The 24,075-nt window shown below is 38.8% G+C and overlaps 1 protein-coding gene across 1 annotated transcript; it reads right to left on the bottom strand.

Annotated features, from left to right (window-relative positions):
- Nucleotides 1–2,426: 2,426 nt before the first annotated feature.
- Nucleotides 2,427–23,729, bottom strand: ndfip2 (Nedd4 family interacting protein 2). The gene is made up of 8 exons (XM_060898603.1): nucleotides 23,470–23,729; nucleotides 10,392–10,551; nucleotides 9,539–9,669; nucleotides 9,310–9,397; nucleotides 9,088–9,212; nucleotides 6,942–7,008; nucleotides 6,646–6,751; nucleotides 2,427–3,385 (listed from the first exon to the last, which is right to left on the bottom strand). The coding sequence occupies exons 1-7, from the start codon at nucleotides 23,497–23,499 to the stop codon at nucleotides 6,648–6,650; spliced, it is 705 nt and encodes a 234-aa protein (XP_060754586.1). The 5' UTR covers nucleotides 23,500–23,729; the 3' UTR covers nucleotides 2,427–3,385; nucleotides 6,646–6,647.
- Nucleotides 23,730–24,075: the final 346 nt, after the last annotated feature.

Genomic DNA, 24,075 nt, shown 5'->3' with positions numbered 1-24,075 from the left:
TGTGTTGTTAAGATGAAGATAGACAGCAGAGTACTGGCCTGAGGAACTGGCTCTCCTGTGTTGAGCCATGCGCCTGTGAAGCGGTTGTTTTGTTTCCCCAATATAAGAGTCCATTCCTACAACGGTACAGGGAAAAGAGAAGGAGCAAAATCACATCAAGAAAGCACTTCAGAACTGTGGGTATCCCAACTGGGCTTTCTTCAAGAGCAGAAAAAGGAGCATCACGGTCAAGGAGGATAACAGGAACAAACGCAAGAACATTGTCATTCCCTACATTTCTAGTCTATCTGAGAAACTCAGGAGGATCTTCTATGAACACAACATTCTGGTACACTTCAGACCCAGTAACACCCTGAAGCAGAAACTGGTCCACCCTAAGGACAGAATACCCAGACGCAAACAGGACAACATAGTGTATGCAATTCAGTACAGTGAGGAATGCACAGACGCATATATTGTAGAAACAAAACAACCGCTTCACAGGCGCATGGCTCAACACAAGAGGGCCAATTCCTCAGGCCAGGACTCTGCTGTCTATCTTCATCTTAACAACACAGGACACTCATTTCAGGATTGCAATGTATGCATTTTAGCCAGAGAGGATCATTGGTATGAGCAAAGAGTTAAAGAAGCCATTTTTGTCAACCTGGAATGACCATCACTGAACAGAGGTGGTGGTCGACACCATTTATTGGCCACCTACAATGCAGTCTTTGGCACACTTCCCAGACAACTGAATGCACACCAAAACCCAGCTGTTTTCAGTGACTCACAGGAAGACAGAGAACCAACAACCTATTGATCACCTCAACAACTCTCTAGGCTGTTCACACCCAGCCCCCAGTGACCCACTCCAACAGGATGACAACACCACCTTAGGATTGCTTTTCATCCATGAGAGGATAAATACCTGATACTCCTTACTAGTCAGACAGAACTGAAGAAGCCTTTCGGATGAGAGGTGAAACGTCTTCAAGAATCTTCAAGCAAGTCCAGTTGCTCTTTTTTACCACCCACAGTTTACTGGGTGACTGAGATTCTTCACAGACATAATCCTATAAGCACACACATCACTGAGATTGTAAAATAAATCTCAAGGAAAAAAAGCTGTACAATCTTTATTTTCAGCAACATATAGAAAGTTTTATTAAGCTTGGGGTGTATTTTGTGTCAGACTAAACAGTGTAATAAAATTTTCAGTTCTTGTAATTTCTAACTTTTTTTTTTAAGAACACCACCATGTAGAGTGCAGATATATGGCCAAATGTTCGTGGATACCTGAGCATCACATCCATATGGGGGCCTGACCCAAACTGTTGCCACAAAAGTTAATATGCACAACTGTCCAGGGCATCTTTGTATGTTACACCATTAAGATTTCCCTTCACTGGGACTAAGGGGCCCAAACATTTTCCAGCATGACAATGCCTCTGTGCACAAAGTGAGATAAATGAAGACATGGTGTGCCAAGGCTGGAGTGAAAGAATTTGAGTGGCCTGCAGATAGCCCTGACCTCAACACCACTGAACACCTTTGTGATGAACTGGAATGCTGACTTCACCCCTCCTTGCTCTGACATCAATGCCTGCCTTCACTAATGCTCTTGTGGTTGAATGGACAAAAATCCAGAGATTTTCCTACAGATGGACTGACTGATTGATTGATTGATTGATAGATAGACTGATGGCCCAATCAATCAATAAAAATTAGACATGGGCCAAGTTCCTGAACATGAATGTGCAAGTAAGATTTCTGTATGAAGAAAACGACTTCAGACATTTGATCTTCCTGTGACCTTGAACCTGTTTTGATCTATTCCAATGTCCAATCAGCTCATTTGTTGGTTAGAATGATAATTTAATATAAATCATCAAATTCATGACCTATCATGCTAACAGGAACATCGCACAGATAGACAAAACAACCTGAAAACATCATGGCTCCACCACATAGTAGTTTTAAAGAAATGTTAAAGCTTAATTTAAACACCAAACCAGGTGAGAATTTCCCAGAAAATGGATTCAAAAACAGGAATATTAGTGGAACCCTGGATGACAGTTTATAGTTATACAGACTTTATCTTTTGTCCAATTCTTTATCTAACAAACTTCATGGCATAGGTGACTGAATGCAGGACACAATACAAACAGAACTGAAACACTTCGTTCTTCTAATAATTCAGCTCAAACTATCTCTACACTTGAAAGAAAACATTACAGTCAGTACTATATTTAGATTAACATACTGCTAATTACATAAACATAAAACTAAAACAAAAACTGGAGACTACACTAGATCTTAAATTAATTAAATATGCCAAAGGACTCCACCTATAGTACATCGTAATGTTTGATTATAGCTATTGCAAGATAACATAAACAATGTTTTTAAAGGGACAATCAAACAACAAAAGTAAATGTAAACAGTTTGCAAGCATTTTGTCAGGTTTTATTTCATTATTCAGATTAAAATGGCGCATCTGTGTGTTATAACCATGCACTGAGCTATGTTAATCATCCACTATTGCTGATCGAACAGTTGCCACATTTAGGCAGTTTATATGTCCTACAATAATCCCTGTTCACAGTTTGAGGAAATTTACACATTATTTAATCAATTTAAAAAAAAATCTAATAACAAAAAGAATATCTGAGAATTGCACTTCCAGTCTTAAAATCTTAATGATGCTAATCTATACTTAAACATGGGAGTATTTATTAGCTCAACGCAAACTTCCTTAAAGTGGATAGGGCTATGAACCAATGAAATGGACAGGAGGCGGACCTGAACATTTTCAAAATCCTCTCAAATTTTCTCCGTTTCACTGGCTGTTGCATTTAACTAATCAGAACACAGTTAAATAAAATTCACACAAGCAATTCAATAAAATTAAGCAAACAACAGCATCAGAAACTTCTCAGAAAATGTGCAAAAAATATACATCAGCATGAAGTTTGACCTTATTATTTAAACAATTATCAAGCACAGACTAATACTGCAATAAAACTTGCCAAGGTCCTTAATTCAAAAAGTGCTAATGACCAACAAATCACTGTTTAAATCACATTTAAATTAAGAAAACTGCATAGGACATCTTGGCTGCATGTTTCTGAGGGTTCTTTGTTCTGTTTTAAATTTGTCTGTGTGCAGTTTGTAGATTGTAACTCAACAGTAAATATTCAAACTTCATTATTAAACTACATGGAATTTTGGCAAAAATCATCAGTATCAGGGATGAAATAAGGATTTGATAAAGCTCGAGTGGCTTAATAATAGGGTGGGGGTTTGCAGAACTCCTTATTGTCCTCTCTAGCTCTTTTTCTTCATGTCCTTTCCTGCTGCATTCACTTTCTGTCCCTGAGGAGGAATGCTCAGGGAAGTTATCCTGAAAAAAACATAGAGAAGGACACAGAGAAACAGAGACAGGTGGAGAGAGACCGAAAGAAACAGGCAGAAAGACATCAAGACAGACAGAGAAGGAAAGAAAAAGAAAATATGAACACAAGATATTTCAAGTTTTGTCTGCTCAACTTCATTTCAGTTGTTAATATACAGCCATTCTTGCATTTCGTGCCTGCATCACATTCCAAAATAAGTTGGGACAGGGCAATTTCAGGCTAGTAATGAGGTAAAACAATTAAATAATTATGTGATTTAAAAGAGGTGATGTCAACAGGTGATTGTAATTATGCTTTGGTACAAAATCAGTACCCATAAACGGCCTAGTCTTTGAGGAGCAAAGATGGGCCAAGAATCTCCAGTTTGTCAACAAATCCATGAGAAAATCATTGAAATGTTTAAAAACAACTTTGCTCAACAAAAACTACATAGGGATCTAGATATGTGATGTAATTTTTTGTGATGTAGTTCCTGTTTTCGAGTTGTTTGCCGCGGGTCTTTTTTTCCCTTCGGTGTTGGCATTTAATCTACATTCTTCAAATTCAAATTCATTTGTCACATACACAAGCATACAGAGTATGACATGCAGTGAAATGCTTACTGCAATGCTCCATAAGGGGGTGGGGCTTAGTAAAAAAAGAAAGGGAGTAAAATAGAACTTAATATCATAAAAACTAAAAATGAAGAAACATAATGTGATGTTAGAGTGCTCTGCAGAATACACACACATTATACAAACACAAATAAAAATCTGCAATTATACACAATATACACTGCATAATATACAATATACAGAATATGTATAATATATATTGCACTAAAAAATTGAAATATATTGCACTATAACAAACATAGTGAAATATATTGCACTGTAAGGAAGTGAAGTTGCACAAAGAGATACATTTGCAATAGAAATGTACTGCATATATTGCACTTTCGTTGGATGAAATTGCATGAAGAGGTGTAAGAGATGGGGGGGAATAAAAGTGAAGTGGTGACAAGACCTAGTTGTTGTCCGTTACTGTTCATTATCGTCCTGATTAAGAACTTGAATGGCCTGAGGGAAGAAGCTCCTCATTCTCTCCGTGTTGGCCTTAAAGGAGCGAAAGCACTTCCCTGACCTCAACAGAGAGAAAAGTCCATGGTTGGGATGGCTGAGGTCCTTCACGTGCATCAGTAAAAGACCTCGGGGTGATCACTGACTCCAGGCTTTTGTTTGAAACTCATATTGATAACATTATGAGGATAATGTTCTTTCATCTCAGAAATATTGCCAAGATAAGAAATGTCACTACATGATGCAGAAAAACTAGTTCATGATTTTGTTACCTCTAGGTTGGATTATTGTAATGCCTTACTGTCTAGATGTTCCAATAAGTACATAAACAAGCTCCAGTTAGTTCAAAATGCAGCAGCAAGAGTCCTTACTAGAACTAGAAGATATGACCACATCACCCCTACCTTATCCAAATTGCATTGGCTCCCAATCAAATTTTGCATTAATTATAAAATACTAGTATTGTCCATTAAAGTACTGAATGGTCTCGTGCCACAGTACTTGAGCAAGCTTCTGGTCCTTTATGACCCACCACGCCTACTTGAATCTAAAGGTGCAGGCTATCTGTTGGTACCTCATGTCATGAAGGCTACATCAGGGGGCAGAGCCTTTTCAAAGCCCCACAATTATGGAATAGCCTTCCAAGTAGTGTCTGGGACTCAGACACAGTCTCAGTGTTTAAGTCTTGGCTGAAAACATCTTTTTAGTCAAACCTTTTGTTAATAGTTTTTTATTAGGTAAAGGAGTAGATCTGGAAGGTCCTCAGGCATACAGTGTTTTGGTAAACTGGGATGTATGGATGCTATAGCTACCCGGGATTTCTAATGATGTAATTTAGATAAGCACAATGTTATTTTATGTTAATTAGGGTTATGAATCTTTCTTTCAGTAAATATTAGTGGATAAAACGCAAATTTACCTGTATTCAGTTTATTGTCATAAGTGTTACAGATTGGAACTTGATGTTCTTCGAAGCAGAATTCCTCTAGTTTCCAATGGTACCAAATGTGTCACTATGGCACACTCTAGTTCATTATATTTTTGTTTAAAATTGTGTTCTGGTTTATAGTGAATTTATCACAAAGTTATTTAGTCTCATCTCATCTCATTATCTCTAGCCGCTTTATCCCGTTCTACAGGGTCGCAGGCAAGCTGGAGCCTATCTCAGGTATTTCTTATATAAAGTTATATAGCAGTCTGTATATGAAGTTATGCAGTGGTGAAAGAGTTAAGTGTTGTGACAAGGAATGGTAGCATTACAAAGTGGTAAAAGCTTTACTGTCCCGACTTTTTTGAAATGTACTGCAATAACCAAAATTTAAATAACTGCTTAATTTGGGGAAAAAAAAAATCATGAGGTAAAACATCAAATAACATGCTGTGGTACTGTTTTGAGTTCAGTAAGGCACTTACAAATCATTGTTTTCAGTTTTAATTTCAAAATACTGTCCCAACTTTTTCTGTTTTGGGGTTGTATACTATTACACAATTTGCTGTATTATTTACACTGGCAGAGAGTTAGTGGTAAACACTAATTCCTTATACCATATGTACATGCCTTAAATGTACCATGTTGCAATGCAAACATCATTGCCAGTGTTGTGCATGAACCTGACAAATGAGTGCTGCTCATTGAATATGCTCATATTTTTGATGAACAGTGAACTGAATTAATTAGTTTGCAACGAATGAACGTGAGCATCGTTCACTCATGCACCAGAAGGTCCTTACCAGGCAATGGTAGTAATGCACAAAAAAGCTGTTTGCCAATTGGCAAAAAGCATCAGAAGAACTGTCTTACAGCAGCACCCAAGGAATTACATTCGTAAACCGATCTGTTTTTAGTTGTCCTGCTTTATCATCAAGTGGTAAAACGTACATTGTTTTATAGATTTCTATTTTATGATTTCTACATTATCGAGTAACGAACCATTGTTTTAATGTGAGTGGTATAATCACATTACTTTTAAAAGCCAAGAAACAAAAAAAACAATATATGTGATCCTATGGTAGTAAACATGCAATAAAAAAAAAAAAATACATAAGAAATAAACCTGAACTAGTTCATCTTTGGTACTGTGAACTATGAATGTGAACTAGGTCATTTTAATCTGTATAAACAACTTTGAGCTAGCTCTTGTCAAGCGTGAACTTGCACAACATTGGTCATTGCACGCACGTGTATATACCTTTAATAGAGGAAGAAGAAGCGAGCTCTCTGTGTGCTGGCGATGGCCTCAGACATGTTCCTCACCTTCAGATAGTTCACAAAACCTTTAAAGAACAGCAGGAGACCTATGTGTACACACACACACGCGCACACACACACACAGAGTTAGGTCACTGCATGAGAAATTTATTAATTATTCATTAAGTTTTTTTAAATACCTAATAATAATACATTTCATGTTTACACTATCAACCTCTTAAGGATGAAATAAGAAAAAAAAATAAACATCAATAATAATAATAAACAATAAATTACCCAGAACCAGAAATATCCACCAGAGCCAGTACTGTCCGTTAAAGTACCCGGTGAAATAATCAGAAAACTGAAAGAATAAAACAAACTGAATCAATACGCTGCTCGCTGAAAACACCACACAGGGCAGTATATTATGGGTACTTAATCTTCTTATATTATTATATATTATGGGTACTTTAATGCCAGGGCTCGACATTAACTTTTAGACCCCCTTGCCCTGGGAGGCAAGTGGGGGTTAATTTCCACTTGCCCCCTAATATTATCACTTGCCCCCTATTTTGCGAGTACTACGTTTTTTGGGGGTTGTTTTTTTTTAGGAAAACCATAGAATAGTTGTGAATTGCAACATAAAATGAAGCTCACACATTGAATTGAAGTTTTGTTATTGATTAAGTTTATTATTAAGTTTGGTTATTGGTTACTTTTTACTTGCAACGGACAATAACAACTTTATCCAAAATAGTTTTTCCTGCCTTAGTCGATTTATTTCCATTTCATATGCATGCAGCTGTTGTAAAGTTAAGCATGTTTATGTAGAACTCTCTCAGACTGTAGGTTCATTACTCGATAATGTAGAAATCATAAAATAGAAATCTGTAACAAAGTCTGTATGAAGAAAACAATAGGGTGCCAAGATTTTGAACAGTACTGCGTTTGACAATATTTATATATCATTTTTTGTTGTTGTTATATCATCCACCTCTAGATTTAAACAAACAAAAACCCGTGCTGCGTCATGACAGTCAGGATAATGTTTGAGTTTAAAAATATTGTTTAGTGTGTAGGTTACTGGTGTTTTATGCAGACCTGGCAACCTGTAACTGACTCAGTGCAGCCAGTGTGTCAATGAAGCAGCGTTTGTTTTTTAAATAAACCTAGAGGTGGATGATGTAACAAAAAAAACAACCCCAATATATAAATATTTTGCACATGACTGTGTTCCTCTGAAAACAGAAACAAAGCTCCAGCTCTCTCTGCTCTTAATCTGTTCTTTCAGTATTTATCTTGCATGTCTCTCCTTGTTGAATTTTTTATGCCCGAGTTGTTTGAAACCAATCTGGGTTTTCTGTGTCGAATAAGGAAGCTGCTTCACCTTTAAGAAAATCAAACACTTTCATGAAGGAACTAACTCGAATGCGAGCAGAAAAAAAATAAAACGAGATTCTTAAGCAAACTCTTCCATACTCACTTCCGACTTTCTGTTTTTGTAAAATACATTTTAAATACAATCGTGAATTTCTCTGGAGTTTTCAGGCTGAGCTCCTTTCTTGGTATTCTTTAACCACTCATTTCCCCATTGTTCTTGAAGCATTTGCTTCTATTTGTTAACATTTTTCTTAATAGCAGGGAGACAGTAATGCCTTTTATCTATTTCTCTGTTTGAACAAGCAAACACAGCACAAAAATTAACCATATTGCTTGCATGAAAGACGGTATCTGTCTGACCCCAGCTGTAATTATCACGTGATGCGTGACGTCATGCACAAGGGGTCTATAAACAGTACATGTACCATCCTACAACAGCGGGGGTATATAAAATAACTTACAAAGCAGTAAATGAAACCGAGACTAAGAAAACAGCCAAGACATAATGGCAGATACATAGTGAGGGATGCTTTTAGGAACTGAAATAAAAGATCAAAAAGCCTAATTTTTGTGGTGCTAGCTCGTAATATATGCTCATTCCAACTTGCCCGGTCAGGCATGTCGGAGATATATCCCACTTGCCCGAATGCATGTTTCACTTGCCCCGGGCAATCGGGCAGTCCTAAATGTCGAGCCCTGAATGCGTACATGCCTTAAACACTTCCTAATTTGATGAATTGTGAGATTCATTAGAGTAGGTGTCTTTTCCTCAAGGATGGGTAAATAAAAGTTTATTATAAATAGGACAGGCACAGTTCACTTTAGTACAGAATAAACACAGCGCTATTACATTTATTGCTTTCACTTTTACCTTTCTTACTGGTTAGAAATGAGGTGACTAAAGGTCACAAATTTTATCTGTAACACACACTCCACACATGTAAATATCAATGTGGTGTGTGTTTCTTAGCAAACTCACACATGTAGTAAAATATTTTTAAATATTTTAAAATATTTGCTTGTTTGCATTTGAAACATATTGTGTGTCTGTGTGTTTTACCCTGACGATGAGGATCCACTTGATGAGTGACAGGCCAAATCCACAAATTGCTCCATAACGGCCGGCAATGGTGTTAGTGAGACAGAAGGACAAGCAGAAACCAATCCAGTTAAAAAGGAAGGCCACTGCAGAGACACACACACACAGTTAGCAAATGTAAAGTGCACACGCAAAGTTACACAACCACACAAAGAGTGAGCAAACACACACGCGCACACTTACTGAAGAAGGCCAGCATAAAGATGCCGTCATTTCCGACACGCAGCTGATCAACATCACTGAAATCATCTCGCGGAGGAAAATCCTCATCCTGAGAAATAAATTGGAGAGAAAGACAAAGACATGACAGAGAGAGAGAGAGAGAGAGAGAGAGAGAGAGAATATCCTGGATCAGTATAAAGTTTGTGTGCGAGTGTGTGTGTGCATGCGTGTTAGAGTGGGTGTGTCTCACTCGTGGTATACTGTCTCCAGTCGAGGCTGCAAGTTCAGCTGCTTTGGCTTTCTCGACTTCATCATAGGTGGGGAGTGATGTGGCCACACTGTAGGGGGGTGGAACAGGAAAATCCCCCTGAAACACATGCTCTGTGGACAGACACACGCACGCACGCACGCACGCACGCACAGTTTAGCACCTCAAGTAGGTCACAATGTTCCACAGCAAACTGTAAAAAGTCTTTTATATTCCACTGAATGAATGACGTTACAAAAGTCTCCACTCATATCACATTACTTGAGGAACAGGAGGGAGAACTGTACTGATCCTGATCATCACGCTCCATAAACTCAAAAGTCTGCAACAGTCTAGATAAAATTAACTGTTGTATGTCTACTTTTATAATAATCATTATACACTATATGGCCAAAAATATTTGGACACCTGACCCACACACCCATATGTGTGCCTTCCTCAAACTGTTGTCATAAAGTATGAAGTTCACAATTGTCGAGAATGTCTTTGTATGCTGTAGCAATAAGATTTCCCTTCACTGAAACCAAAGGGCCTAGCCCAAATTTGTTCTAGCATGAGAATGTCCCTATGCACAAAATGAGATCCATGAAGACACATGATGCTATGGGTAGAGTCGAAGAACTCAAGTGGCCTGCAGACAGCCCTGACCTCAAACCCACTGAGCACCTCTGGGACGAACTGGAACGCTGACTACACCCAAGGCCTCTTTTACAAACAACAGTGCCCGATCTCACTAATGTCCTTCTGGCCGTACTCAGTGGACAGCCTTCCCAGCAGGGTGTTGATTGTTATCTATGAAAGAAGTTTGTAATAGTGAATAGTTTTGAGAACATACCTGGAGTGGCTGTAGCTCCTAATGCCAAGCTGGCATAAGAGGGGGGAGGAACCTCGCCATCTGATGTCGCAGCGACAGGGTGGGTAGCTGCGGCGGCCTGGGAGGAAGTGGAAGGCTCTTCAGCAAGGGTTGTTTCAGAGGGATCATCCTCATTGTGCAACTGAAAACAGTGATAGCAGTTTGAGTAAGAAACACCAAGCAGTGGCAGCTCAGTGGTAAAAGCTTCTGGCTATTAATCAGAAGGTTGCAAGTTCAAATCCCACCACTGCTAATCTACCATGGTACCTTGTGCAACTGCTTAAACCAAAAAATATATATATATCTAAAGGTGAGTCTAAAGGATCCATAAGTGGTGGTGTTCTATATTTTCATAAAATATCATGTAAACCTGAAGCTGAGAGGGAACAAAGCCTATCATGGGACAGAACTGCTACAGTAGTTAACTAGGCATTAACTACAATAACTGGGACTAAAGAACCTTTTCTGTTCCTTTAAAACAAATTTAAGTTTGTACCTTGACACTTGTACCATGTTCCTGTTGCTAGTGAGAACGCTTGAAGTGTAAAAGAGATACGATTACAAGGTTGATTTTCTGCCTCAAGGGAACACATGGCGTCTCAGCTAATAGAGTTTGTAAACAGAGAAGTGTAACCAGAAAACTGTGGTAATGAAACACATACAGTAATACTGAGGTACGTGTATTATGTGTTTCAGCCCCATATGGACAGTTGAAAGTCACATTTGGAAGACACTCTGGACACTTACAGTAATGCTTTTATGGCTGAGGACTACAGTTGACTTGCTAACTTTAGGACTGCAGTGGTCATGAACAGTTTTGCACTCAAGTTTCCCTCAATGAAGAGTTATAACATCAACGAAACTGACTTCATGTTAAAACTGTTAATGTTATAGTCATGTTGTCTGTTGTTGCCCAAATGAGGATGGGTTCCCTTTTGAGTCTGGTTCCTCTCGAGGTTTCTTCCTCATGTCGTCTGAGGGAGTTTTTTCTTGCCACCGTCGCCACAGGCTTGCTCATTGGGGATAAAATTAGCTCATGTTTTAAGTCGTTCAAATTCTGTAAAGCTGCTTTGCGACAATGTTTATTGTTAAAAGCGCTATACAAATAAACTTGACGTGTTCAGCCCAGAGACGGGCTGCTCTATATGCTCATTACGCAAATTGCGTATGGCCCCACAAATTGCACAAGGGCTCCACCTCCCCCTTGTGTACAAGTGTGCGTCAATGTAACAACTTTGATGAGCGAATGAAGCAGAACTATCCTTCTGGTCATGAAAAGAGGGGAAGAAAAAAAAAACACTATAAATGTGAATTGTGGGAACAACAATCAGGTAAACTTGTATTCTCTCCTCTCCAAAGTTGATGTCAGCCAATAACAGTAACATTAAATTGATGTCTGATTTGTCCTTCCGTGTCTTGTTTTATTGCCAGCCACTTCCAGGGCCATGTTCTTTGACTCTGTGCCTGACAAAAGTGAGAGTGAAATACAACTATGGTATTTATTACAGCCAGGTCAATAAATATTTGGACAGCCACGCAATTTTCGTAATTTTGCCTCCGCGCACCACCACAATAGATTTGAATTCCATTAAGATGTGATTGAAGTGTAGACTCTGAACTTTAATTCAAGGGGTTTAACAAAAATAATGCATTAACCATTTAGGAAACAGCCATTTTTACATGGTCCCTCCATTTTCACAGGCTTAAAAGTAACTGGACAAACTAACAATTATAAATATAAGCACCATTTTTAATACTTGGAAGCATCTCATTTACAGTCAATGACCGCCTGAAATCATGGACATCACCACATACCGAGTTTCCTCTATTGAGATGCTTTGCCAGGCCTTTACTGCAGCTGCCTTCAGTTGCTGCTTGTTTGTGGAACTTTCTGCCTTCAGTTTTGTCTTCAGTAAATGAAAAGCATGGGTCAACTGGGTTAACTGACTCAGCCATTTAAGAACATTCCATTTCTTTTAGGTCATTATCCATCTGTACTGTGAGGCTCCACACATTTTATCTCCTTAATTTTCATGAAATAATGAGGAAACAAACCATAATGGGCCATGAAATTGTCCAATTACTTTTGAGCTTGTGAAAATGAAGCAACTACGAAGAAAACAGCTGTAATTCCTAAATGATTGTGACATTGTTAGATGCCTTGAATTAAAGCTACAAGTCTACACTGCAATCACATCTTGATTGCTTCATTTGAAATCCACTGTCGTGGTGTACAGAGACAAAAGTTACGAACATTGTGTCACTATCCAAATACTCATGGATCTGACTGTACATTTGTATGCCAATGGGCAACTATGTTTAATAGCTGCAGCTTGGAAAAGATAATCGCATCACACATTAATGTGTTCATATGCACATGCAAGTTTCACAACCTCACTGGGAACCAGTCCAGATAATATATGGGTGTGATGGCATTCTTCATAATGTTACAAAACAATGCTTGTCTACTCTCTCAGTCAACACTGAATCACAACTCTGGACTAATCCAAGATGGAAAGCAATGGACTGACATGGACTACTGATCACATATCGTATTTAAAATGTTGATTAACCAGACATACAGTATATTCACTTGTGATTCTATAGAAAATATCCCACTCAAATATTGTTTTTTTTTATAGCTAATTCTGTTCTGTATATGTCTACTTATTCTTAGACCAACAAATGAAGAAAAATGTTTCAAAGGAGGGAGGATTGTAGTGGGAGCAATGGGGTGTCAGGTCCCCTTATCAGAATTTGGTTTCGGGCCTCAGGGAGGTCAGAATCAGCTCTGAGTCAACCCTCCATCAGCACTTTTTACACCCTCATTACAGCTCACCACTTTCTATAAAAATGTTTATGAGAATTCAACTATTTTATATTTTCCTGAAATAAAAATGGGGAGAAAAAAAAGCAATGCTATGGCAATATACCACCCCACTGTCCCTCAAAGTCCCTTCCCACGCCATGTGGCGCATAGGGCGGTGCCAATCTCCGTTTCCGTAGCCCTCGGCCTCTCGCCTATTACATAGCTAGGGTTACAGTAGGGGGCTAGTCCTCTGGTAACCGTGAGAGTTTGACAACCCCACTCACATCTGTATTGCAGCGTAGACAGACGGCAGTAGGTACCATTTTTATGATGGTCTTTGGTTTAATGTCCCTCACTATGGTTCAATAACCTCAGCAGTGCACAGGTAAAATACTTTGTACCGAGTTTTTATGTAATACAAGTAAAGCGGCAGCTACAATTATCAACAGTCCATAATTATTGACGCCTTTTCAGATTTACCAATTTTAAAAAAATAAATAAATAAATTACAAAAGGTAAGTTTCAGTTACAACAGTTATTATTGGTTAATTAATCAACCAGAAAACCCTCCTCACCCTTTGATCTTATCTCATGACACAGCTCGTTACCAGAGATGGAAATTTTTTTTAGCATGATCAGCAATTTGAGGAAAACCCAGATGTCATCATCACAGGTAAGCATGGTGCCAAGATCATGGACAGGTTTTTACTGATCAAATTCACCGATGTTTCATGAGATCCTTGTCAAAACCTACTTTTTCTCTTCTCTTTCATTTGACAGTCCCCATTTTGATTCTAAACATGCATTTGAGAAGTCATGTGAGGTGTCGATAATAGTGATCACTTTCACCAGTGTCCACCATTATCGACACCCTGTGGAATTAAGTGACATTTACAACTGTTATGTATTGATCTTTGTGTAGCATTGTTGAAGTAGATGAAGTACTTTGAAAAAATAAAAGTGCTGTGATTTATAATTTTTTCTGATTCATAACAATGGAATGCTTATAGAGTATTTGCAATCCTACTGCAATAAATAGAATTAGACCAGAATTAAATTCTTAACTAATAAATTACATGCTTGAAATATTCATATGTTGGTTTTTTTTTGCAGTTTGCTGTAAATACCTACCACATATTACAATATCAGTAGACATTTTAGATTTTGGTTCGAGGAATGGCACGCAACCTTTGACCTGGATTTTCAGGTGGTTACAATGTCAATTGCCTGTTGAAATTTATTGGTAAACTACAAAATTAGAAATTAATACAAAAAACAATGAATAATTAACAAAATGTGATCTATGAAAATACTTAGAACGTGGGTAGAAAGTGGAACAAAAAGATTTTCTGACACAGGTTAAACATTATCAGTTCATTTGTTTATAAACATTAGGATTACTTCCTCATTTACGTAAGCAGCGACATCGATATATTTATATAAAATATATTTTGTACTAAATATAAAAGTCTATGTAAAACAAATTTTAAATAAAAACTGTTTTGTTAACTTAATACCACATACCCACTTATTTTTTTTTATAAATAATCATCTGGATGTCAATAATTGTGGAACGGTGTCACGTGATCTGATACCCTAAGTAATCGGGAATAAACTAATTTTATTTTCCAGCGGAAGTTTGAGTAATTACTCATGCACATTTTACGTATTGAAAGTCTTTTCTACTTTTGCAATGGCCAAAAGATCGTTAAGGTGTCGATAATTGTAGCCGTCGCTCTAATTTGAAACTCAACCTAAGCTGACCTTTATAACTTCATCGCCAACACTTAATGATGAAATAACACATTGCCACAGTCCAGTACAGAATAATATACAGTACTGTACAAAAGTCTTCAGCACCCTATTTTTTTCATGCAAACTTTGTTATAGATTTCTATTTTATGACTTATCGAGTCAGTACAAAAACATTTTAGAGTTCCAAATGTTCATTTTCCAGCACAAAATTAAATGTTACAGAAAAAAATGTTTGTATCTGGGAAGCATATCCTCCTGAGAACCAACCCATAGACTTGTGTCCTCTGTAGTTGACATTTGTTTTACGTGCACACCCTCTTACTCTTTCAAGCTATTCACTTGAATCCTGGTGTGTTGTAAAGAGTACATCCTGGGCTTTCCAATGATATATCATGTGACTAGGAGGGTTGCTGGGAAATTCCTAGTAAGGAAATCACAACAAGAGAGAAATTGAGAGACACATTTTTTTCTTGGTTCCCAGGAGGATATTACATAAGAGACCACTTTTCAGATTAAAAAAGAAAACATAATGAGGGCTGCTGGTTATTGCTGCAAAATCAAGAAGCAAGTGTGACAGTCAAAGTGTCCAGAAAAACTGTACCTGGTTCGACAAAGATGCTCAGTAAAACCTACAGCTCATTTCCTTATAAAACTGCACTCACTGTATCTGAGACTACTATTTTTTTAAACAAAGGGTCACGTCACACCAAATATTGACACTTTTTCCATTTATTGTGGCTAGGGATGTTAACCGATGACCGTTTGACCGGTGGTTGACCGAATCAACGTTAACCGGTTAATTTTTTTTTGGTTGTCGGTTAAAAAAAAAAAAAAATCAATTGTTTTGAAGCTGCTGATTTTGGAGCGGAGAACCTGGAATTCTGTGTTGTAAACGCTTGGGGCATGCCATGCGGTGCAAGGACGACAGCTGACAAATCAGAAACACCCATTCAGTCATGTCCCGCCCTCCCGCCCCAGTTAAAGACAGCTGACAAATCAGAAACACCCATTCAGTCATGTCCCGCCCCAGTTGAACACAGCTGCCACTCGGCGAAAGAAAAAAGTGTAGACACAGGCTTTTTAGCTTACAAATTACTATTCTGGTTTTTTTTTAAATTATTATTAGAAGGCACATCGAGTTTAGTCCTGCCTTGGCCAGTGCATTCTGAAAGTATGTTTCGGTCTGTAGCCAACAATGCATGTTATTGCAGATCATATCTCTCCACACAAACTAAAGGTAAATACTGTTTTATTCTCATACTTCCTATGTTTCATGGACTGTAACGGCATTTGCTTATGTAGTAATTTTAATACAGAATTTACTCTGATGAAATTATTCAGACACTCCAACGCCCCCCCTAAAAAAAAAAATCGGATCTGCACGATTCAGCCGTGAAAAAGGCGGCATCCGCCAAAAGGCGCGCCGTTTGCATCCCTGTTTAAACTCATAGATTAACCGACTTTAACCGGCTAATGAGGCTCGGTGGTCGGTCAAGATTTTTTTTAGTTTCCGCCATCCCTAATTGTGGCTTACTGCTGTTTATAGCATTTTTTTAATGTTGAAACACTGAATTTCATTATTTTTCAGCCATTTTTGGTCTACAGCATTTCTTTACATGTGCCTAAGACTTTTGCACAGTACCGTATGTGTGATTTGGCAGAAGATTTTATGACCAAGAAGCACAGGCGAAGGCATAACATTTTAAAAGCCAGCAATCACTGCAGAGACTTCCCAATACAACCACTGCAGGTCTTCCGAGCACACAAAAATTATTAAACATGAAACATATGAAATAACAGGGCCTTGAAGAGGATTTTCAGAGATTCCCTTCCTGTAATTCTGTGGTTCATTTAATCTGAGGCTAACATTACAAACAGAAGGAATCCAACCCCATAAATAATTCTCTGGTCTGCATCCACACTGATACTGGTATCTGTCCTTGTACTCATAGCCCAACTATGTGATGCAAACAACATGTTCTCTCATCAGTGATCTGTATGTACTTCACAATTAATGAATGAAGCAGAGCAGAAAAGTCATGAGAATGAACTACAAATGAGCCAGTGCAACATGTTGATCATAGGTAAGTGCTGATTCTAAATTCATTTGTACATGCTCCTGTGTCCTGTCTTAAAACAGTGAATATTACACTTGGGCGTCACAGTGGTACAGCAGTTAGCACTCTATGCTGTGACTCGTTCCATTATTTGGTGAATTTGTTGAGTTTCAAAGAGTCTGTGTGTGTGTGTGCGCCTTTGTGCAGAAGATCACTGTGGTGTTGAGATTCTTCATGTGTTCTAGATTTAGAACCTGATTACACAGTAATAAAAATGTTTAAAAGGCACTGTATTCTTCTGGAAGATCCTGATTTGTGGTTTGTTTTTAACACATGCTAATGCTCCATTTCCCCAACATTCGTTTTATCACTACTGCTAATATTCTTCTATATTACTATATTGTTTATTTAAAAAATGATTTTCAAAATCTATTTAGCAGGTTTCTCAGTGAACAAAATTATGGAATTGCAGATCTTTGACCGTAAAACAAACACACACACACACACACACACACCAGATCTATAATACTGTAATGGCCCTTTTCCACTACCCTTTTTCAGCTCACTTCAGCCCGACACGGCTCGCGTTTCGACTACCTCAGAGCAGCACGACTCAGCTCGCTTCAGCCCTGCTCAGCCCCCAAAACTCGCACGGTTTTGGAGTGGGGCTGAAGCGAGCCAAACCGAGCCGAGTGAGGCTAGGGGCATGAGCAGACACTCCCCTGTGCACTGATTGGTGAGGAGGAGTGTCCTCACATGCCCACACACGCCCCGCGAGCACGCTGGGATCTGTAAACACCGTAAACCCGGAAGAAGAAGAATTACAAATTACGAGAATTTCTGAAGCCTTATGCGCCTCGCCTCATCTATACGCTCTTGCCAGTATCTGTTGGCGTTGTTGGTGACAACAAGCCACAGCACCAAGACCAGCAACACTAACGACTCAATGTCCTCCATGTTTATTGTTTACTCTCCGGGTCGTGAGACTACCGCTTAAAAGATCACTGATGTCACTGTTTGCGCCGCCTAACGACATCACGTGACGTCCACCCACTTTCGCTAACTCCACCCAATGTGTCCACCCACTTCCAGCCAGCACGGTTCAGCGCGGTTGTAGTCGAAATGCAACTCCAACAGCCCCACTCAGCTCGACTCAGCCCAACTCAGCACGGCACGGCTCAGCCCAACTCAGCACGGCACGGCTCAGCCCAACTCAGCTGCGTTGGTAGTGGAAAAGCAGCATAAGACACACATCTGATCTTGTCTGAAGCAAGAGTGTGAAGTCATTAGTGTGTGTGTGTGTGTGTGTTCTGAGCCTTCTTTCCTCTATTTTTAATCTGTGCAACAATGTAATGTCTGTGAGTTACACACTTCTGAATTTCCCTCATTACACTTTTGCATTTGATGATGACTGACTTAATCAGCTTTTCAGTCAGCGATGCTTCTCAGAAAGCCGATAAGAATCTCAGAGCAACTTGTTCAGATACGTCACTTCCACATTAGTCACAGACATGCCACTGACAGTATATTTGATAGATCAAAATGCTACAAAATCTGCTTTTCAAATTCTATTACACTAATCCCTAACCAGGAGGAACCCCATTTCGACATGTCAAACTCCACACAGACAGTAACCCAAGCTCAGGATTTAACCAAGACCACCTTGCTAATAATTAAAAACTAATGAAGATTGAACCTTGTAACCCTATACACACTCCAGCATTCATTAGGACTACAGTTGTGTAATACAGGGTCACAATTCATAAAGTCATTGCAACATTAGAAAAATACAAAAAGTGTGTGTGTGTGGGGGGGGGACCAGTGTCACATTTAAAAAACACAATACAATGTTCACACAATACTGATTAAAGAAACAGTTGACTAAAATAACAAATGGGATGAGATTTATTTGCAATATCAAGACCTTGTGTTCATACACCACCCAAATGTCAATCCATTAATACACTGCTTAAAAATAAAGGCTTCTTCTTCTAATTACTGATTCAACAAACAGTTGGCAAAAATAATAAATGGGATGGAAGTTATTTGCAATATCAATATTATCAAGGGGAAGCCATAGCCTAATAGTTCGAGAAGCAGCTTTGGGACCAAAAGGTCGCCAGTTCGATTCTCTGGACAAGTAGGAATGGCCAAAATGCTCTTGAGCAAGGCACCTAACCCCCAACTGCTCTTCAGGATGCTGTGGGTATGTTGTTTGTCGCTCTGGATAAGAGCATCTGCTAAATGTCATTAATGTAATGTAATGTAATATCAATACCTTGTGCTCATATATCACCCAAATGCCAATCCATTAATACATCCCTGTGTGTAAGACACACACCTATTCCCTGTTATAGGCAGTAATTCACAGCTTTATTTATCAATTACACACATTTACGCTTACTCTACTACACAACTATTACACTATTCTCATTCATTTAATAACCAACTGGAAAAATAACATTCAACATGCAGTTGAATTAAAACAAGCATTTCATAAGAGTATATTCTACTCAACTATATAGAGAGTAGAAGTTTATATAGATTTGTGACAATCTGATTAAGTTATCATTACAACTATTTTACTTTACGGAAAAGCTTACAGCTTTGTAAGAATGCCATTCGAATACTTAGAATGCATTTCAAACCTGCCTCGAATGATTCTTGCACATTCCGGGTGTATTAGCTTTCGAATGCAGTTCAAATGTAGTTGGAACACAGTAGGAATACCTAGAATGCTGTTAGAATGCAGTAAGAATGTTAAGAATGCACTTCGAATGCCATACGAGTGCGGTTCGATTGCTGCCCGAATACCACCCGAAGTCTGATTGGAAGGTGCCTCGAATGCTGTATGAATTCACCTCAAATGCACTCAGAAGGCTCCCGGAATAGCCACTGAATATGTTTTGAACGTCTAAGAATTCAAAGAGAATGCAGCTCGAATACATAGAATGTACTTCGAATGTGCTTAGAATGTAACACGAATATCCCGAGTGTACCAAGAATGCCACCAGAAATATGAATGCCACCAGTGATATGAAACATGTTCAGTTACACAAATTGAAACGTGGCGATTTTCTATGCTATGGAAAGTCCGCACTATAATGACAGGCGTACTAACACCTTCTGCGCGCTTCGGCAGCGCATTGATATCTGAGCTCCGTATCAATGCGCTGCCGAAGTGCGCAGAAGGTGTTAGTACACCTGTCATTATAGTGCGGACTTTCCATAGCATAGAAAATCGCTACGTTTCAATTTGTGTAACTGAACTTGTTTCATATCACTGGTCATATAAACCTATGTAAACAGGAAAAACGCGGAAGAGTTTGGTCGCATCTAACTACAGCCCCAAAAAATACCATTGGCCATACTGAGCCTAGCTACATTGCTAACAGGAGTGACAGCACGTCTGACTGGCTGGGAGGTCGCGCAAAGCTCGGAGAGGTACGGAGCAGCTCGTATCAATTCAGATAAGAGCATATTTCATTATGGAAGTACGGTGGACTGTTCCTTTAAAGTGCCATTCCACCATTGGATGTATTCTTTGGCATAAAATACAATACATTTTGACAACATATATAAATGGTATCACTAGATAGAGAAATCTTTTAGCTTCAAAATGATATATCAAACATATTTTTTTGACAACGACAAGTATATTAATTTTGCGACCAAAGTCACCTACCCTTTTAATTTCCGCGCGTGATGTCATCGGCAGGTTCCCCTTCTTGTGTACCACGTGACGTGTGACGTGGCACATATTATCAGCAATGGCCGATAGAACGCGATAAAAATAATACCAATAAATCTAGCTAATACCAATAAATCTAGCTAACTGAAAGATTAACTCCAAATTTTTCGCAATTTTTTTGGCCCCCATATACGAGGAGAAATGACACTCTCACTTTGGGGGTTTCCTGGTCTAAAAATAGACCGACACGTGGTACACAAGAAGGGGAACCTGCCGATGACATCACATTTCACTACCGCGTGGAAATTAAAAGGGTAGGTGACTTTGGTCGCAAAATTAATATACTTGTCGTTGTCAAAAAATTATGTTTGATATATCATTTTGAAGCTAAAAGATTTCTCTGTCTAGTCATGTTGTCATAAAATATATTGTATTTTATGCCAAAGAATACATCCAATGGTGGAATGGCACTTTAACTATGTTTCCAATGATATGGAACCAAATATTTGTTTTATGGTATAAAGAATGATGTAAGTGCATCCCTTTTGGAGCTACCTGTGGTCAAAAAAGCACTTTTTCTAAATGACGCAAGTAATTTTGCTAAATTGCCATACATTCACCAAAAATAACATTATCACCAATTTTTTTTTTTTGCATGGTAAATAGAGCTATCACAGGGCTACAATAAACAACCAAGTTTATTTAGTCAAGCCTTTTGATATTGAAGATAATAAGTGTTTAATGTGATTTTTAGCTTGCGTACCCTGATTGTAAAACCCCAGAGGAAAGGAAATTTTAAAATGAGATCTCTTTCTCAATTGTTTCTCCTAGACAATAATGAGATCATAGTGATATTAAAATGAGATTATTGCTTTTGTCTCCTGCTTCTCAGGTTTGTCTCTGGAGCAAAAGAGTTAAGTTATCTCATTGTAGACGCCCTTTAATCTACAAATGAGTTCTCAACAATGTTTTAAATAATGCTCAGTGTTGACCAATTTATACATCTCATACTTTACTCAGGCTGATCCACCAGAGAGCTCTCTCTGTAAACTCACACAATTCTCATTTCAGATCTATTTGGTGAGTCTCAGATTAGGCTCCGTCAGTTTTGTAAAAGAGGTCTCTACACAATCTTGAACCATTCTCATTCTAGTCATCTCAGTTTAGTCCTTTTTTTGATTTACAAAAGAGATCTCAACAAAGGCTTAAACAATACTCAGATTAGAGGTCTGCACAGGACAGAATTTTCAGTCCCGCTCCCGTAAAGAATTATGATTTTCAGTCCCGCTCCCGGGCGGCACGGTGGTGTAGTGGTTAGCGCTGTCGCCTCACAGCAAGAAGGTCCCGGGTTCGAGCCCCGGGGCCGGCAAGGGCCTTTCTGTGTGGAGTTTGCATGTTCTCCCCGTGTCCGCGTGGGTTTCCTCCGGGTGCTCCGGTTTCCCCCACAGTCCAAAGACATGCAGGTTAGGTTAACTGGTGACTCTAAATTGACCGTAGGTGTGAATGTGAGTATGAATGGTTGTCTGTGTCTATGTGTCAGCCCTGTGATGACCTGGAGACTTGTCCAGGGTGTACCCCGCCTTTCGCCCGTAGTCAGCTGGGATAGGCTCCAGCTTGCCTGCGACCCTGTAGAAGGATAAAGCGGCTAGAGAGAATGAGAATGGGATGAGTCCTGCTCCCGCAAAGAATTATGATTTTCAGTCCCGCTCCCACCCGCAAATCCCGCATGATGCAGACGTTCGCGTTATTTCTCACAAAAGTTGAAATTAGTCAACTAATAAAATAGTCTTAGTCGTGGCTCAGTCAATTAAGGCGCCAGACTATAAATCTGGGGACCCGGGTTCGATTCCGACCCGAGGTTATTTCCCGATCCCTCCCTGTCTCTCTCTAGCTCATTTCCTGTCTCTACACTGTCCTATCCAATAAAGGTGAAAAAGCCCCCCCCCCCCAAAAAAAAAAAAACCTAATATCTCTTTTGTGACTCCTACTTGTCTCATTGCTATGGCTCATCTTTTGCTTCTTTTATTTCTCCTAAGGCAAAATTAGGAGAAAGAACTGTGACAAAAGTAATACTTAAATGATCCTTAAAAGAGAATCACCATTTTGTCTCCTGAGCAACAGAAGGGATACAAACGAGAAACAAAATTTTCCTCTGGGACAACCCTTACAGAAGTCAAATGAAAAATCCAGTCAAAAACTCCTACTTTAAAAAAAAAAAGGCTCTGTTCTCTTTAAATCTAGAATGATCAATCATTGACACGTATGATCAAGTTTATTGACATTGAACTTGGGGCCAAACTACATAAAGATGAGGCTAATCCACTGGGGGCTAATCCACCGGATACCCGGAAAAGGCCGTGCAATGTGGAACGCGGAAGTCAGCTCTGGCCGAATCTTAACTGGCTGTATACACCCTACACGAGCACAAACCCTAGGACGGAGGATAATGGGTTTCACGCCCTGTGTAAAAAATAAAATAAATAAAAATACAGAAATTCCATAGCCATTTCTTCTCAAACTCTACTGATAAGTGCGATAGAGTACGACATAATAACTATCACACCTACGATATCCATTTAAGATTCAGCCAGTGACTTTAGCAGCTGTGCTAACTGGAAACAACAACACGGCCTTGGCTGAGTAAAAGCCTAGCGAACACATTTATAAATACACCATTCGTATGCTTCAAAATATGTTTCATTATTATTTAAAAAATGTCTGATTAGTATGTTTTGCTAGCTTACTTACCACTTGATAGCGGCTAACCGCTGACTCCATTTTTCTTTTTCACAGCCGTTACGAGAAAAAAAAAAATCACAAAAAATAACGCCAAATAACTTTAGTTGTCGATATGTAAACAACTAACGTGAGAGTTTTGTTGAAAACGAATGGTGTATATTTCCCCCATTTACAATAAATCCAGCTTAAAGAACGTTTTGGTTCTAAGATTTAGAAACACATCCGTCTTCTCACAAAGCACAGCACAGAGCGAGTGGGAGTGGGGTTGCCAGATTAGTCTAAATCCTTCCAACTCTTCATTTGGACTTACTTTTCTTTCTTTCAGTATTTTTGAAGGAACACGTCATTTATAGACAAAAAACAAGTACAGCAAGTTAGTTTCATAGCAAAAACATACATAAAAATACAAACACACAAGGAAAACAAGCCATTATGATTATATGGAAATTAATTAATGAATTAGTTATCTATGTCTATTAAAACTGCTTTATAAAAAAAACACTCTGAAATGTCTCATTCTTCCTCATCTCATCTCATTGTCTCTAGCCGCTTTATCCTTCTACAGGGTCGCAGGCAAGCTGGAGCCTATCCCAGCTGACTACAGGCGAAAGGCGG

Source organism: Neoarius graeffei, chromosome 18 (genome assembly GCF_027579695.1).
Source record: "Neoarius graeffei isolate fNeoGra1 chromosome 18, fNeoGra1.pri, whole genome shotgun sequence".
Classification (NCBI taxonomy): domain Eukaryota; kingdom Metazoa; phylum Chordata; class Actinopteri; order Siluriformes; family Ariidae; genus Neoarius; species Neoarius graeffei.
The sequence above is the reverse complement of the archived record's forward strand: the minus strand, read 5'-3'. Positions and strand labels throughout refer to the sequence as shown.